Consider the following 15,482-nt stretch of genomic DNA (forward strand, 5'->3'; position numbering starts at 1 on the left):
AATTTTTCATTTTAATTGATTCCCATTAACTTAAACTTAAATAGCCACATGTGACTAGGGGACTGCACAGTTTTATTTATTTATTGTTTTTAATTCTCACTTGAGGATATGTTTTTTACTGGTTTTAGAGAGAGGAGGGAAGGGCGAGAGAGAGAGACAGAGAAACATTGATGTATGAGAGAAACATCCATTGTTGTCTCCCATTAGCGCTCCCGCAACCTAGGTATGTGCCCTAACCCCAAATCAAACCATCAACTGCACCTGACAGTGCTCCAACCAACTGAACCATAATGACTAAGGGTGGGACCGCACAGTTTTAAAGAGGGTTGAGAGTAGAGCTGTTTTGGAGTATGCAATTTTAGAGAGGGTTGATCAGATTCCCCTCCCCTCATATCTCTTAACAGTAATGTTATCTCTAGCATAAATCTCTTGACTGGCTTCCCATTCTCCTTAAAAAGTCTTTACTGTGGAGTTAGGATGTCTATAATTTATTTTACATACTTCTGCATAGACCATTTGGTATTATATATGTGCAATTATCTGCCTCAACTTAAATGGCAGTGAGTTACTTTAATGAAGTATCTCACTCCATTGTGGTCATCTCACTTGCATCGGAAAGGCCACAATCCACCGGTGGCTATTCTCAGTGCTTTGCTTTCTATAGCTTGAGCTGCACCTTTAAGATTAGTGTTTTATTAATTAGCAGAATGAGTTTTAGAAGTAGGCTCTCATTTGGTAAAATTAAAGTATTCAAAAGAAGTGGAATTGAATGCCCTGACCGGTTTGGCTCAGCAGTTAGAGCATCGGCCCACAGACCAGAGAGTCCCAGGCTCAGTTCCGGGCACGTACCTCGGTTGCAGTTTGTCTCCGGCCCTGGTTGGGGTCGTGTGGGTGGCGACCACTTGATGTGTCTCTCTCACCTTGATGTTTCTCTCTTTCTCTCCCTCCCGCTCTGTCTGAAGATAAATGCAAAAAAAAAAAAGTGGAATTGACTAAAATATATATATTTTTTTATCCTCACCTGAGGACATTTTTAGTTTTTTGTTCAGATAGAGTGGGAGGGAGAGAGAAACATCGATGTGAAGGGGACACATCGAGTGGCTGCCACCCACACGACCTAACCAGGGCCAGGGACAGACTGAAGGAGGTACGTACCCTTAGCGGGAACCGAACCCGGGTCTCTCCAGACCGCAGGTCAGTGCTCTAACTGCTGAACCAAACCGGCCAGGGTGGAATTGACTAAAATATTTTAGAGACACTTTCTATACTTGCATGAAAATGGACTAAGAATCTGGAAGGCCTTTAACGGCTTCCCTGGAGATGGTGCCTGAGGCTTAATTCCTAACCTGTCCTTTGTCTAGCCTTCAGTTAGGAGGATTTCTGTTTGCCTGATGTGACTCCAAGGGCAACAAAACTCCTGCCTCTGGGATATTGTCACTTCTGCTCTGAGTGAACCTTTCTTACAAGTGGCAATTTAAACAACTAAAAGGGGAGAGAGCTGCCCTGGCCAGTGTGGCTCAGTTGATTCAAGCGTCATCCCATACACCAAAAGGCTTCAGGTTTGATTCCCGGTCAGGGCATGTACCTGGGTTGCAGGTTCAATTCCTGGGGGGGGGGGGGGGGGGGGGGCACTGGAGACAACCAATCGATGTTTCTCTCCCCCTTCCCCTCTCTCTCAAGTGAGAACATATACTTGGGTGAAGATAAATAAAGGGAAGAGAGCTGGGACTTACTCAACCTTCTAGGTCCTAGAATCTAGGATAGTTTGTGTGAACTGTGTTGTGCCTGCTTGCTAATGAATTTTTGTTTAATGTTGCAAAGTATGCCAGAATCTTCTCTGGAGCTTGCTTTCTTTGTGGTGAGATTGTAGAGGAGGAGCTAACTCTCCCCCACCTCAGTCTTTTTTTCAAGGCTATTGTTAAAGCACCTATGAATTATACATGACCAAAATGGTCACCGAATCACACAGTTTAAAATGCTTAAATGTAGCCCTGGCCGGTTTGGCTCAGCGGTTAGAGCGTCGGACTGCGGTCCGGAGAGACCCGGGTTCGGTTCCCGCTAAGGGCATGTACCTTGGTTGCAGTTTGTCCCCAGCCCTGGTTGGGTCGTGTGGGTGGCAACCACTCGATGTGTCACTTTCACGTCGATGTTTCTCTCTCTCTCTCTCCCTCTCACTCTATCTGAACAAAATATCGAAAAATGTCCTCGGATGAGGATAAAAAAAAAATAAAATAAAATAAAATAAAATAAAATGCTTAAATGTATCTTATATGAATCTCACCTCAAAAAATAATTTGATACTATCAATAGCTTATTGTTCATATTTTTCTAGTTTGACCATAAATCCTTCAGATTCCCTCCTGTGTTCTTTTGACAAGCCCCAACTATTTTTGAGCCTTTCCTTCCCTTTTTTCTGGTACCACGTGATGTTCCAGGTTCATCTTGTATTTTCCTTGCCCAGCCCTGAAACTTACTTCTTCAAGTACTCTTGGTTCCTTTTATTGGAGAATGTTAGTTAGACACCAAGGGTTTTAGGTTTGCTTATTGTTATTAGGAAATCATTGCTTCTAGAAGACAGAGCTATAAAATAATGTATGTAGCCCTGGCCAGTTTGGCTCAGCGGTTGGAGTGTCAGCCCGTGGTTCAGAGAGACCCGGGTTCAGTTCCCGCTAAGGACATGTAACTTGGTTGCTGTTTGTCCCTAGCCCTGGTTGGGATCGTGTGGGAGGCAGCCACTCGATGTGTCCCTATCACTTCAATGTTTCTCTCTCTCTCTCTCTCTCTCTCTCTCTCTCTCTTCCTCTCACTCTAACTGAACAAAAATGGAAAAAAGTTGTCGGGTGAGGATAAAATAAAATAATGTATGTATACTAACCAACACATACACACATCTATAATTCTTTTTTTTTTAATCCTCACCCGAGGACATTATTTCATATTTTGTTCAGATAGAGTGGGAGGGAGAGAGAGAGAGAAACATTGACGTGAAAGGGACACATCGAGTGGTTGCCACCCGCACGACCCAACCAGGGCCGGGGACAAATCACAACCAAGGTACGTGCCCTTAGTGGGAACCGAACCCGGGTCTCTCTGGACCGCAGGCTGACGCTCTAACCGCAGAGCCAAACCGGCCAGGGCATTCTTTACCTTTTTATCTGTTTATACTGTTTAAAACTATGATTCTAGCTCAACACCACAGGGTTCACTTTAGTCTCTCCCCTTTCCTTATATCTTCATTCTCTTTTTTTAAAAAAATATGTTTTTATTGATTTTTTTTTAGGGAAAGATAGAAACATCGATTAGCTGCCTCTTGCACGCCCCCTACTGGGGACTGAGCCCACAACCCAGGCATGTACTCTGGGAATCCAACCGGGACTTCTCAGGCCACGGGGCAACGCTCAACCACTGAGCCACACCAGCCAGGCATAACTTCTTTCTCTTTAACAGTGAGAAACCTAGCTTTCATGGTCTGCAATGTATTTTCTTGTTTTGTCAATTCTAGTATGGGCATGAAATAGTTCTAGAATTGCTATGAGAAATACCCATGTAGGAAGTACACTTACTGACTTGATTATAGTACTTCTATATAGTTCATTTTTATTAGCCTTACAGTATTCTGTCAAGTTACTGTTCCTCCTAGTCATTTAGTTTAGTTCTTTTCTACCCCCATGTGGGACTTCAGTGTGGTTATGTTATTAAGTTGTGATATAGTTAGGTTCATTTATTACTATTTATGTTCATTTTAGATTTCCCCTATATCCTGGTTGATTTTTTTTTCTTTATTGATTTTAGAGAGAGAGGAAGGGAGAGTTAGAAAGAGAAACATCGATTGGCCGCCTCCTGCATGCCCCCCACTGGGGATCGGGCCCACAACCTGGGCATGTGTCTTGACCAGGAATGGAACCGGTGACCTCTTGGTGCAGGGGTCGATGCTCAACCACCGAGCCACACCGGCCGGGCCCCTCTGACTACTTTGACCATTTGTGACTGGCGGCTCCCTCGGTCTGGATTGCAGGGGTCTGGGAAGGACTGCAGAGAGCCTGGTGTCTAGGCTGGAGTTTGAAGGAGGTTCCAGTTTTGCAAGAGCGAGGGGAGGTGCGATGTTCCAAGGCGAACAGCACGAGCAGAAAGCCCTTTGCCGCTGCGCCCCCAAAGCAGGCATAGATGTATAGACAAGTGTGCTCCAATAAACCTTCCCTTATGAAATGGGTGCGTCTGCAGACCCTCGCTCGAGAGGGTTTCCACCTGTGCCTCCTTGGCTGGCCCTGTCGTGCCTGAGGCCCCAAGGCTCCTGACATCACCGCTCTCCCTGCTTATCCTGGTTGATTTTAATTGTTTGTTTATTTGGGGGGTATGTGAAGGGACTGAAATATTACTGTGATTCTAAGAGTCAGCTATACAAAAAGATGTATTCAGAGAATTATTCTGTCCTCATCCCTGCTATCTTGTTTTTTGCTTTCTACTTTCCCTGTCACCCCAAGTAATTATTCTCTTGTTTCCTGTTTATCTTTCCTGTATTACTTTTGTAAAAATGAACAGATATATGTATATTTTACTTTTTATTTATTTGTTTATTTATATTTTTTAGAGAGGGAGGAAGGGGGAGAGAGAGAGACAGAAATAAACACCAATGTGAGAGAGAAATATCAATCAGTTGCCACCTGTACATGCCCTGACATGGGATTGAACATGCAACCCAAGTATGTGCCCTGTACCCTGGCTGGGAATCAAACCCTCGACCTTCTGGTCCATGGGATGATGCTCCAGCCAACTGAGCCACACTGGCCAAGGCACATGTATGTTTTCTTATATTCTCCCTTTCTTTCTTTCTTTCTTTCTTTCTTTCTTTCTTTCTTTCTTTCTTTCTTTCTTTCTTCCTTCCTTCCTTCCTTCCTTCCTTCCTTCCTTCCTTCCTTCCTTCCTTCCTTCCTTCCTTCCTTCCCTTTCTTCCCTTTCTTTCCTTTCTTTCCTTTCTTTCTTTCTTCAGAGACTGTAAGGGAGGAATGAGCGGGAGGGGGAGAGAAACATTGATGTGAGAGAGACATATCAATTGGTTGCCTCCCGCATGACCTGGACCAGGGCCGGGGATTGAACCTGCAACCCAGGTACATGCCCTTGACCGGGAATCGAACCTGAGACCCTTTGGTCCGTGGGCCGATGCTCTAACCACTAAGCAAAACTGGCCAGGCTACTCCCCTTCTTTCTTATATGAAGGATAGCATACTCTAGATACTCTTTTGTGCTTTGCTTTTTCACTTAACTTTATTTCCTGGAACTTTATTACTGAAACAGAGAGATAATCCTCATTGTTTGTTTTTTTTTACAGCTGCATAGTACTTCATTGTGTCTTAACTCTTCTCCAGTGTATGGGAATTTAGATTGTTTCCAGTATTTTGCAATTATAGTTAATGCTTCAATGAATAATCTTATGAATGTATACCTTTTTGTATTGTTGAAGATATATATTCAAGGTAGATTTCTAGAAGTAGCATTACTTTGCTACTATCTAGTAGCAAAGATAAGTATATATGTAGTTTTGTTAGGTCTTTTCATGTTTCCCTCCAGAAGGAATGTACACATTTTTTATTCCCACCAGTAAAGTAGGAGAGTGCCTGTTTTCCCACAGACTCACTAACAGACAGTGTTGTCTTAATTTGCATTTCTCTAAATATAAGTGAGTTTGAACATTTTTTTCATATTTGTGGATTGTCTATTCATTCCCCCCCCCCCTCGTTTTTTGTTTTTTTATTGGATTTAGGTCCTTTTTCTCTCAATTTTTAAGAATTTTTAATACCTTAAGAGTATTAACCCTTTGCAAATATTTTCTTCTAGTTTTTCAGTTTTTTTTTTACTTTGTTCATAGATTTTTTCTTTTAACAACTTTTATTTTTATCAAGATATAATTTATATATCATTCAATTTACCTGTTTAAAGTGTACAGTTTAGTTATTTTTAGTGTATTCACAAAGTTGTGCAGCCACCACCACAATCAATTCTACAACATTTTTATCTCCCAAAAAGAAACTTCATACCCATTCACAGTCACTCTCTGCTTTCCCCAGTGCCCCTCTCACCTCCAGCCCTATTCTGCTTTCTGTTTTTATAGATGTTCATTTCATATAAATGGAATCATACAATATGTGGTCTTTTCTTTCACTTAGCATAAGGTTTTCAAGGTTCTTCTCTGTTGTACCATGTAATATTAGTACTTCATTCCTTTTTATTGCCAAACACTATTCCCTTGTATGGTATGCTGTGTTTTATTTATTCATTTACCAGTTGATAGACATTTGGTTTGTTTCTACTTTTAGTTATTATGAAAAATGCTGCTATGAACATTCGTGTATAAGTTTTTGTGTGGACATATATTCTCATTTTGTTATGCAGAACTTTTCATTTTAGTATCAATTTTAATCAGTCTTTTATTACCTGTGGATTTTGAGCTTTCTCCTACATCGTGGTTAAAGACAAATTTACCATGCTTTTTCTAGCATTTCATGGTTTCATTTTTTTAAAAAATTACATTCCTAATTCATTTGGAGTCTAATTTTATCTTTCTTCAAATGGTTACTTAAGTTGTCCTGGCACCACTTCTTAAAAAGTCCATCTCTAGCCTGGCCAGTGTAGCCCAAGGGTTGAGAATGGACCTATGCACCAGAAGGTCCCTGGTTCAATTCCTGGTCAGGGCATATGCCTAGGTTGCAGGCTCCATCCCTGGTGGGGGGCATGCAGGAGGCAGCCAATCGATGTTTCTATCACTCTCTCCCTCTCCCTTCCTCTCTGTGAAATCAATAAAAACATATTTAAAAAAAAAATTCATCATTACCCGAGTGATATGTCCCCTTTGTCATATACTAAATTTCTATAAATATTTTGGTCTAATGCTGGACTTTCTATTTTATTCCATTAGTCTGTTTGTCTATTTATGTGCCAGTATTGTACTTTTTTAAATATAGAAATTTTATGGTGTATTTTAGTGTCTGATAGGGCTAGTCAACACTTCATAATTTTTCCTTATCATTGTTTTCCTGGCTATTCTTGCATATTTGTTTTTCCATATGAACTTTAACATCGTCTTGTATAATTCCATAAAATAGTTAGTTGCTTTTTTATTGGGATTGCATTATTGTATTGAATTTATAAATTAATTTAAGGAGAACTGTGACATATTTATAATGTTGAATCATCCTAAATTAGAACGGGAGATAAATATCTGTCCATTGGTTCAAGTTGACTCTAGTGACTTTCAGGATTGCTTTAAAATTTTCCTTGAATAGGTTTTGCACATTTCCTGTTGAATTTAAGTTTTCTTTTCCTTGGTGTTATTATAAATGTGGTTTTCTCTACCATTGTGTCCTCTAATTGTTGATTATTTGTGCATTTGAAGGCTATTTGTGTTAATTTTTAACTGAAGTTTTAAAATTTTTATTGTAAGTAGTTGTTGCATATATCTAGATACTAATATGATTTCTTCAAGCTTAATAGATTTTCTTATGTTGAAATAACCTTGAATTTTTGGAATAAACTCAACCTAGGTATAACACAACTTTATCATGATCTTTTTCATGTGTTGCTGAATTATATTAGATAATATATTTCATTTAGCATTTTTGCTTTTGTGTTGGGTAAGTGATTTTAGTATCAAGCTTATATTATTTGCTGTGAATGAGTTAATTTAAGATTACAATCAGCTGTATCTTATATGTTGGTGGAACTTTCCTGTAAAACCGGCTGGGCCTGCTTTTTTCTTTATGGGAAAGTTTTTTATTACTAATTCTATTTCTTAAATGGACCATTCCAAATTTTGTTTCTTCTTGAATTACTTTTTCTCCCTAATTTTTTATTTGATGCTTTCAGAAAAGTTGCAAGACTAGAATAATAAATATTTTTAATATAAACTCCCCAGTTATCATTTTGCCACATTTTCTGTATCTTAATGTAGATAGCCCAGTTTCTTTCTTTTTCCTACTATTCCTGAGTCATTATCAGGGAAGACAATAAGGCATATTGACCCTACCCAGCAGGTAACTCTTAAGAACTGGAGCATTCTGTGATCCCGCTCCTAGGAATATACCCTAAGAAGCCTGAAACACCAATCAGAAAGAATATATGTACCCCCATGTTCATAGCAGCACTGTTTACAATAGCTAAGATCTGGAAACAGCCCAAGTGTCCATCAGTAGACGAATGGATAAAAAAGCAGTGATACATATATACAATGAAGTACTATGCAGTGGTAAGAAAGATCTCTTATCTTTTGAGATGACATGGAGGGACCTGGAAAGTATTATCCTAAGTGAAATAAGCAAAGCAGAAAAAGACAAATACCACATGATCTCACTTATATATGGAATATAATGAACATAACAGTCTGAGGAATACGGTAGACCCAGAAACATGGAAGTAGGGCACAGACTGACATCCCTCAGAAGAGGGGGTGAGGGGGTGGGAGGAGCTAAACCACAGAACTTATATGCATGTATGCATGACCAATGGACATGGACAACAAAGCCGGGGACGGGGCGGGGGTGGGGTGGGGAGGGGGGTGCCAATGGGGTAAAAAAGGAGAAACATCTGTAACAAAAAAATAAATAAAAAATTTAAAAAAACGAACTGGAGCATTCTTCCACATAACCACAATACTCTTAGCACACCCAAAGAAGCTGAACTTTCATAGATTCACATTATGTAATATATACACTCCAAATTCAAATCCTCAAATATGTACATGGCCTTTAGAGCACTTTTGGGAAGAGCTGGGTTCAGGATCCAATCAAGAATCATTTATTACATTTCATTGTCATCTTCTTTGATCTCTACCTTTTATTTACTTATTTTGTATGACACTGGCATTTTAATTGAAACATTTAAATTATGTTTTTCATAGAATGTATCCATTTTGTCTCAGTTTTTAAACACATTGCATAACTTTTAAGTTTTTATTTCTTAACACTTGTATCTTTTATGTCCCTAATATTGTTTACTAGATCTCTTTTTTCTTAATCAATCTTATCAGAGTTTCATCAGTGTTATTAGTCATTTCTAAGAGCTGACTTTAGACTTTGTTACTTTTTTTTTTTACTCCTCACCGGAAGATAGTTTTTCCATTTATCTTCAGATAGAGTGGGAGGGAGGGAGGGATAGAGAGAGAAACATCGACAGGAGAGAGACACATCAACTGGTTGCCTCCCGCATGACTCCAACCAGTACCAGGGACAAACCACAACCCAAGTACATGCTCTTCGCCAGAATTGAACCCACGACTCTGGTCCATGAGCCAAACCAGCCTGGGCTTTTGTTACTTTCTTATATTGTAACTCTGTTTTCTATTTTATCAAATTCTACTTTTACCTTTATTATTTACTTTTTTGTTGTTGTTGTTATTCTGTTTCTAATGTCTTAAAATAGATGTTTAGCTTATTTTCAGCCTTCTATTCAAGTATAGGTTTATAAGTTTGTATTTTTCCCTCAGAATACTCTTTTATCTACATTACACAAATAGCGATATGAGGTATTTTCATAATTTCTCACATCAAATTTTTCTATTATCATTTACTTGACCACTGAGTTATTTGGAAAGGGTTTAAAATTTTTCTAAGGTATTTTTAGGTTATCTTTTTATTAATGATTTTGATTAATTGCATTATGGTCACAGAATTGTGTCTATATGATACAGACTTCTTAAAATTTTTTGATATTGCTTTATGGCCTGACTTAGGTATATGGTAAATTTGTATAAATGCCCCCAAATGCTTAAAATATATGTGAATCTTCTAATTATTAGGTATACTATTCTATGTAAGTATTGTTTTATAAGAGCTCATGGGATCAAATTTATTATATATGCTATTCATTGTACTACTTGGTTACTGATTTTTGTCTGTCTGATCTATTCAGTTATCCACTGATGATCGATTTATCTCTTTTTCCTTTGTAGCTTTGTCCATGTCTGTTTTATATATTTTGAGACTGTGTTATTAGCTGCATACACAAAACTGTTATATCTTTCTGAAAACTTGAACCATCATCATTATGGAACATCTTTATCTCTGTAATACTTTTTACATTAAAGTTTATTTCATCTGGTAACACTATAACAAACTAGTTTTTTTGTTTTTTAGTTAGTGTTTACCTAGCTTATCTTTTCAATCCTTTGATTTTCAACTTAAAAAAATTTATTTTTTCGTTATTGATTTTTTTTTTTTTTTTTTTTTGAGAGAGAGAGGAAGGGAGAGGGAGAAAGAGAGAAACATAAATGAAAGAAAACATCAGTCAGCCACCTCCTGCATGCTCCCCCACTGGGGATTTGGCCCACAACCTGAACATGTTCCCTGACCAAGAATCAAATCAGTGACCTCTTGGTGCATGGGTTGACATTCAACTACTGAGCCACACCAGCTGGGCTGATTTTCAGCTTTTTAATTTCCTGTGTTTTATAGGACAGATCTTGAAGTTTAAGCTGATAACTGCTTTCTATTCTTGACCTCCCTAAATGTACCATTTTGCCTTCTCTCCTAGCGGCAGTACATACCTGTGAAAGTGAAGAGCAAAGCCTTCTGGATCTTCTCTTGGGAGTATGCCATGATGTACATGGGAAGCCTAGTGGTAATCATTTGCCTCTCCTTCTTCCTTCTCAGCTCCTGGGATTTCATCCCTGCAGTCTACGGCTTCATGTAAGTAATTATCTCATTAGAAAATTCTGGAAGCTAATTTGGTTTTCACAGCTGCAGCTGGAATCAGAGTGCAAGTGACCACAGGGAGCATGTAGACAGCTTGGCTTTCTTTTTTCTTTTTCTTTTTTTAATGTTTTTATTGATTTTTTAGAGGGAGAGGAAAGGAGAGAGAGAGATAGAAACATTGATGAGCTGCCTCCTACATGCCCCTTACTGGGAATCGAGCCTGCAGCCCTGACCAGGAATCAAACAGGGGACCTCTCAGTGCATGGGATGAGGCTCAGTACACTGAGCCACACCTGCCAGGCCAGAGTGGGTTTTAAACTTCAGTGTGCATCAGAATTACCTTCAGGACTTGTTAACACCCACATTGCTGGGCCCCACCTCTAGATGTTTAAGTAAGTCTAAGGTAGGGACCAAGAATTTGCATTTCTAACAAGTTTTCAAGTGATGCTGATCTGCTGATCCAGAGAACATACTTTGAGAACCACCAGTCTACAGCATATTATTTGATGTTGTGAGATTAAAGAGCACTCTTTAGGAACATCCAAAGTGACTTCCAGCCTCTGCCTGGAAGGTTTTGATTCAATCCCAAAGAGGAATGGATGTATTCCTCTACTGCAAGAGGATCTCTTTAAAATAAAGCCACCTCCCATGTGTCAGACTTTTTAGATACAATCAAAATGGGTTTGCAGTAAGAATTCTACAGACATTTCTAAACATTCTCTGTATGATATTCTGAAGCACCACCCAAACTTCGAAGAGCTCACAGCCCAGTGGAGTGATAGCCACTTAAACCAGCATGGGTAAGGGATTTGGAGTGGCAGGCTCCCCTATGGGATTCTGAACTGCTAATTTGTGTTAAATCCTGGCTGAGTATAACAATGATTTAGTAATTTTTCAGTTCCTCATGCTCTGCCTTGAATAGGAATTTGTAACACCTTGGATCGGAGTGAAAAGCTTTTCCTGGTTTCCTGCTGGACCACAGATTGTGTTCTTTTCCTCATTTCACAGACAAGAAAGTGTAGTTATAGCAGAAGGCAAAGACTTGTCCTGGGTGGAAGCCTGTGTTAGTGAAATCTGACCATGAGCCATTGCCTATTTGTCTCTCTCCATGCTCCATTTGTTCCCCTTTTGAAATTACGAATTGACATCAGTTTCAACTCTATTTCTTGTTTTTTTTTATCCTCACCCGAGGACATTTTTCCATTTTTTGTTCAGGTAGAGTGGGAAGGAGAGAGAGGAACAGAGAGAGAGAGAGAAACATCGATGTGAAAGGGACACATCAAGTGGCTGCCACCCGCACAACTGACCAGGGCCGGGGACAAACTGCAACCGAGGTACGCGCCCTTAGCGGGAACCAAACCCGGGTCTCTCAGGACTGCAGGCCGACGCTCTAAACGCTGAGCTAAACCGGCCAGGGCTATTTTTTTTTCTTTATTGACTTTAGAGAGAAAGGGAGGGAGAGGGAGAGAGAGATAGAAACATCAATGAGAGAGAACATTGGTCGGCAGCCTCCTGCATGCCCCCCACTGGGAATCGGGCCCACAACCTGGGCATGTATCCTGACTGAGAATTGAACTGGCAACCTCTTGGAGCATGGGTCAATGCTCAACCACTGAGCACTGAGCCATACCAGCCAGGGTCGGACTCTATTTTTTTTTTTTCTTCTTTTTTTTGGCTCAGATGGAGTAGGAGGGACAGAGAGAGGGGAAGAGAGAGAGAGAAACATCAATGTGAAAGGGACACATCAAGTGGCTGCCACCCACACAACCCAACCAGGGCCAGGGACAAACTGCAACCTGGTACATGCCCTTAGCGGGAACCAAACCCAGGTCTCTCTGAACTGCAGGCCCACGCTCTAACCACTGAGCAAAACCAGCCAGGGTCGGACTCTATTTTTTAATTTATTTTTTTCAAATAAAAAATAGAATGTAAATTTTTTTGTATATTTTGTAATGTTTTAGTACTTCTTGTTGTTTTTGTTAATCCTACTGGATAATATTTTTTCATTGATATTTTTAGAGAGAGTGGAAAGGAGGAAGAGAGGAAGGAAGAGAAAAAGAGAGAAACATCAATGTGAGGGAGACACATCAAATGGTTGCTTCCCGCATGACCCCAACTGGGGCCGGGGATCCAACTTGCAATCCGGGTACATGCCCTTGACAGAATCAAACCTGTGACCCTTCAGTCCGAAGGCCAGTGTTCTTACCCCTGAGCCAGACCAGCCAGGGCTATAATGTAAATTTTTAGAAGAGTCAGAATTACAGCCAAGTTTTATCTAATATAACTCGACAAAAGGTTTTCCAGTTAAACTCTTACTTCTTTTTTTTTTTTTTTTAATGTTTTTATTGATTTTTTAGAGAGGAAGGTAGAGAGAGATAGAAACATAGATGTGAGAAATACTGATCGGCTGCCTCCTGCACGCTTCTTACTGGGGATCTAGCCCGTAACCTGGGCATTGCCCTGACCGGGAATCGAACCAGCACCTCTCAGTTCATGGGATGATGCTCAGTCCACTGAGCCACGCTGCTGTGGCAGGTACTCATTCCATGGCTTCTGGTGTGGGGATGGTGAGCAAGAATGGGAAGAAGCAGAATCTTTGAGCTTGTTTCTCTAGGCAAGTCTTTGGAATGCCCCAAATAGATATTGTTTTTGTAAAATCCATTCCTCTTTTGTTACATTACTGAATATCTCCTAAGTTTATTTATTTATTTTTGTAAAAATTTTTATTATTATTGATATTAGAGAGAGAGGAAGGGAGGAGAGAGAGTTAGAAACATCGATGAGATCAACAAATCATCAAACAACAAGTGTTAGCGAGGGTGTGGAGAAAAGAGGACTCTAGTACACAGCTGGTGGGAATGCAGACTGGTACAGCCTCTATGGAAAACAATATGGTGTTACCTCAAAAAATTAAAAATTGAATTGCCATTTGACCCAGTGATCCCACTTCTAGGAATATACCCTAAGAAGCCTGAAACACCAATCATAAAGAATAAATGTACTCCCGTGTTCATAGCTGCACTATTTACAATAGCTAAGATCTGGAAACAGCCCAAATGTCCATAAGTAGACAAATGGATAAAAAAGCAGTGGTACATATACACAGTGGAGTACTATGCAGCTGTAAGAAAGAAAGATCTCTTATCCTTTGAGACTACGTGGAGGGACCTGGAAAGTATTATCCTAAGCGAAACAAGCCAAACAAAGACAAATATCATATGATCTCACTTATTTGTGGAATATAATGAACATAACAGTCTGAAGAACAGGGTAGTCCCAGAGACGTGGAAGTAGGGCACAGACTGACAATCCCCAGTAGAGGGGGTGGGGGGATGAGATAAACCACAGAACTTATATGCATGTATGCATGACCAATGGACATAGACAACAAAGCTGGGGACAGGGCAAGGAGGGAAGGGGAGGAGGGTGTCAATGGGAGGAAAAGGAAAAACATCTGTAACAAAAATTAATTAACTAATTTTAAAAAAAGAAACATCGATGAGAGAGAACATCAACTGGCCTCCTCCTACATGCCCCCACTGGGGATCAAGCCCATAACCTGGGCATGTGCCCTGACGGGGAATTGAACCAGCAACGTCTTGGTGCATGGGTCGTAGCTCAACCACTGAGCCACGCCGGCCAGATGGTATCTTCTGAGTTTAAACCTATATGTCTTGGAAGTAAAATAGGGGCTGGTCTTTTGATTTCTAGCATGAACCCCTGCCTCATTTCAGATCTTTGATGTATGCCAGAATTTGGCTCAGCTAATATTTATTATAGGTTGTCATTTTCTGCCCCTTGTTTTTGTTTAATTACCTATATCCAGGGTGCCTAGGGAGTCCCCCACATCCTGACTCTGTGGAGACAGAGTCATCCTTGGCAGCCCAGTAATGATCAAAGTCTTCAGGAGAAAACCAGGTTAAAGCATACCATTTATAACTTTGCTCTCTTTATTCTCTCCCTTTGCTTTCTTCACTCCAGACTTTCTGTTCCAGATCTCACTCCAAACATTGGTCTTTTTTGGTACTTCTTTGCGGAGATGTTTGAACACTTCAGCCTCTTCTTTGTATGTGTGTTTCAGATCAACGTCTTCTTCTACACCATCCCCTTAGCCATAAAGCTGAAGTAAGTAGTTGGACCTGCTGCTTCTGTGCTCACAGAACATTTGTAGCCTTGCAGATGCCCTTCAGACTGGGAGTATCTCTGTTAGGTTTATGCCATCTTTGCCCAGGGAACTCTGCCCTTAATCATCCTGGGTTGCCAGTGGCCATAGCCAGCAATAGTCATACATGAGTGCAGGCTTCAGGGAGCACCCTGATATTTTTCCTGGCCTCACTACTCAGGGGTACTCAAGCCCATACTGCTGCTGAGCCCACTCACTGTTTTAGATAAGAGCAGAGGTTGGAGTTGGGGGTTGTCTTTGGAAAAAATGAATCTTGAGTGTCCTGTATCAGCAACCCAGTGACAGTTTGCCCTAGGGGACTCAGGGTGTGTTCGTTAGTTGGTAGGCTGGCCTCCTGAAGCTCTGTTTAATCTTCTGATCAATTTCCCTCTAAAGGTTTATCTGTGGAGCTCTCTTCTGCAGTATGAGAGAGCTAACATATGCTGAGCCCTGCTCCATCCAGGCACCTATTTTAGACTTTCTGAAATGTATCCATAAGCTAACCCTTCCAGTAGCTTTTGGACATAGGAAGTATTATCATCATTCCCATGTTATAGTTGAGGAAACTGACATTCAGAGAAATGGAATGATTTTCTCAGAGTCACACAGCTAGCAAGCAGTGGAGCTGGGATTCATACTCA

At 40.3% G+C, this 15,482-nt stretch overlaps 1 protein-coding gene across 2 annotated transcripts in view; it reads left to right on the plus strand.

Annotated features, from left to right (window-relative positions):
* PIGU (phosphatidylinositol glycan anchor biosynthesis class U) overlaps window positions 1-15,482 on the plus strand; it is a 111,909-nt gene that overhangs the window by 73,737 nt on the left and 22,690 nt on the right. Inside the window, exons 8-9 of one of the 2 annotated variants that reach the window (XM_036245231.1) lie at window positions 10,519-10,673; window positions 14,661-14,804. In XM_036245231.1, coding sequence (XP_036101124.1) covers window positions 10,519-10,673; window positions 14,661-14,804 — 299 coding nt within the window. The remainder of the gene's footprint in view (window positions 1-10,518; window positions 10,674-14,660; window positions 14,805-15,482) is intronic. The other variant, XM_036245232.1, reaches the window with a different exon arrangement.

This window comes from Molossus molossus, unplaced genomic scaffold, assembly GCF_014108415.1.
Source record: "Molossus molossus isolate mMolMol1 unplaced genomic scaffold, mMolMol1.p scaffold_m16_p_6, whole genome shotgun sequence".
NCBI lineage: Eukaryota > Metazoa > Chordata > Mammalia > Chiroptera > Molossidae > Molossus > Molossus molossus.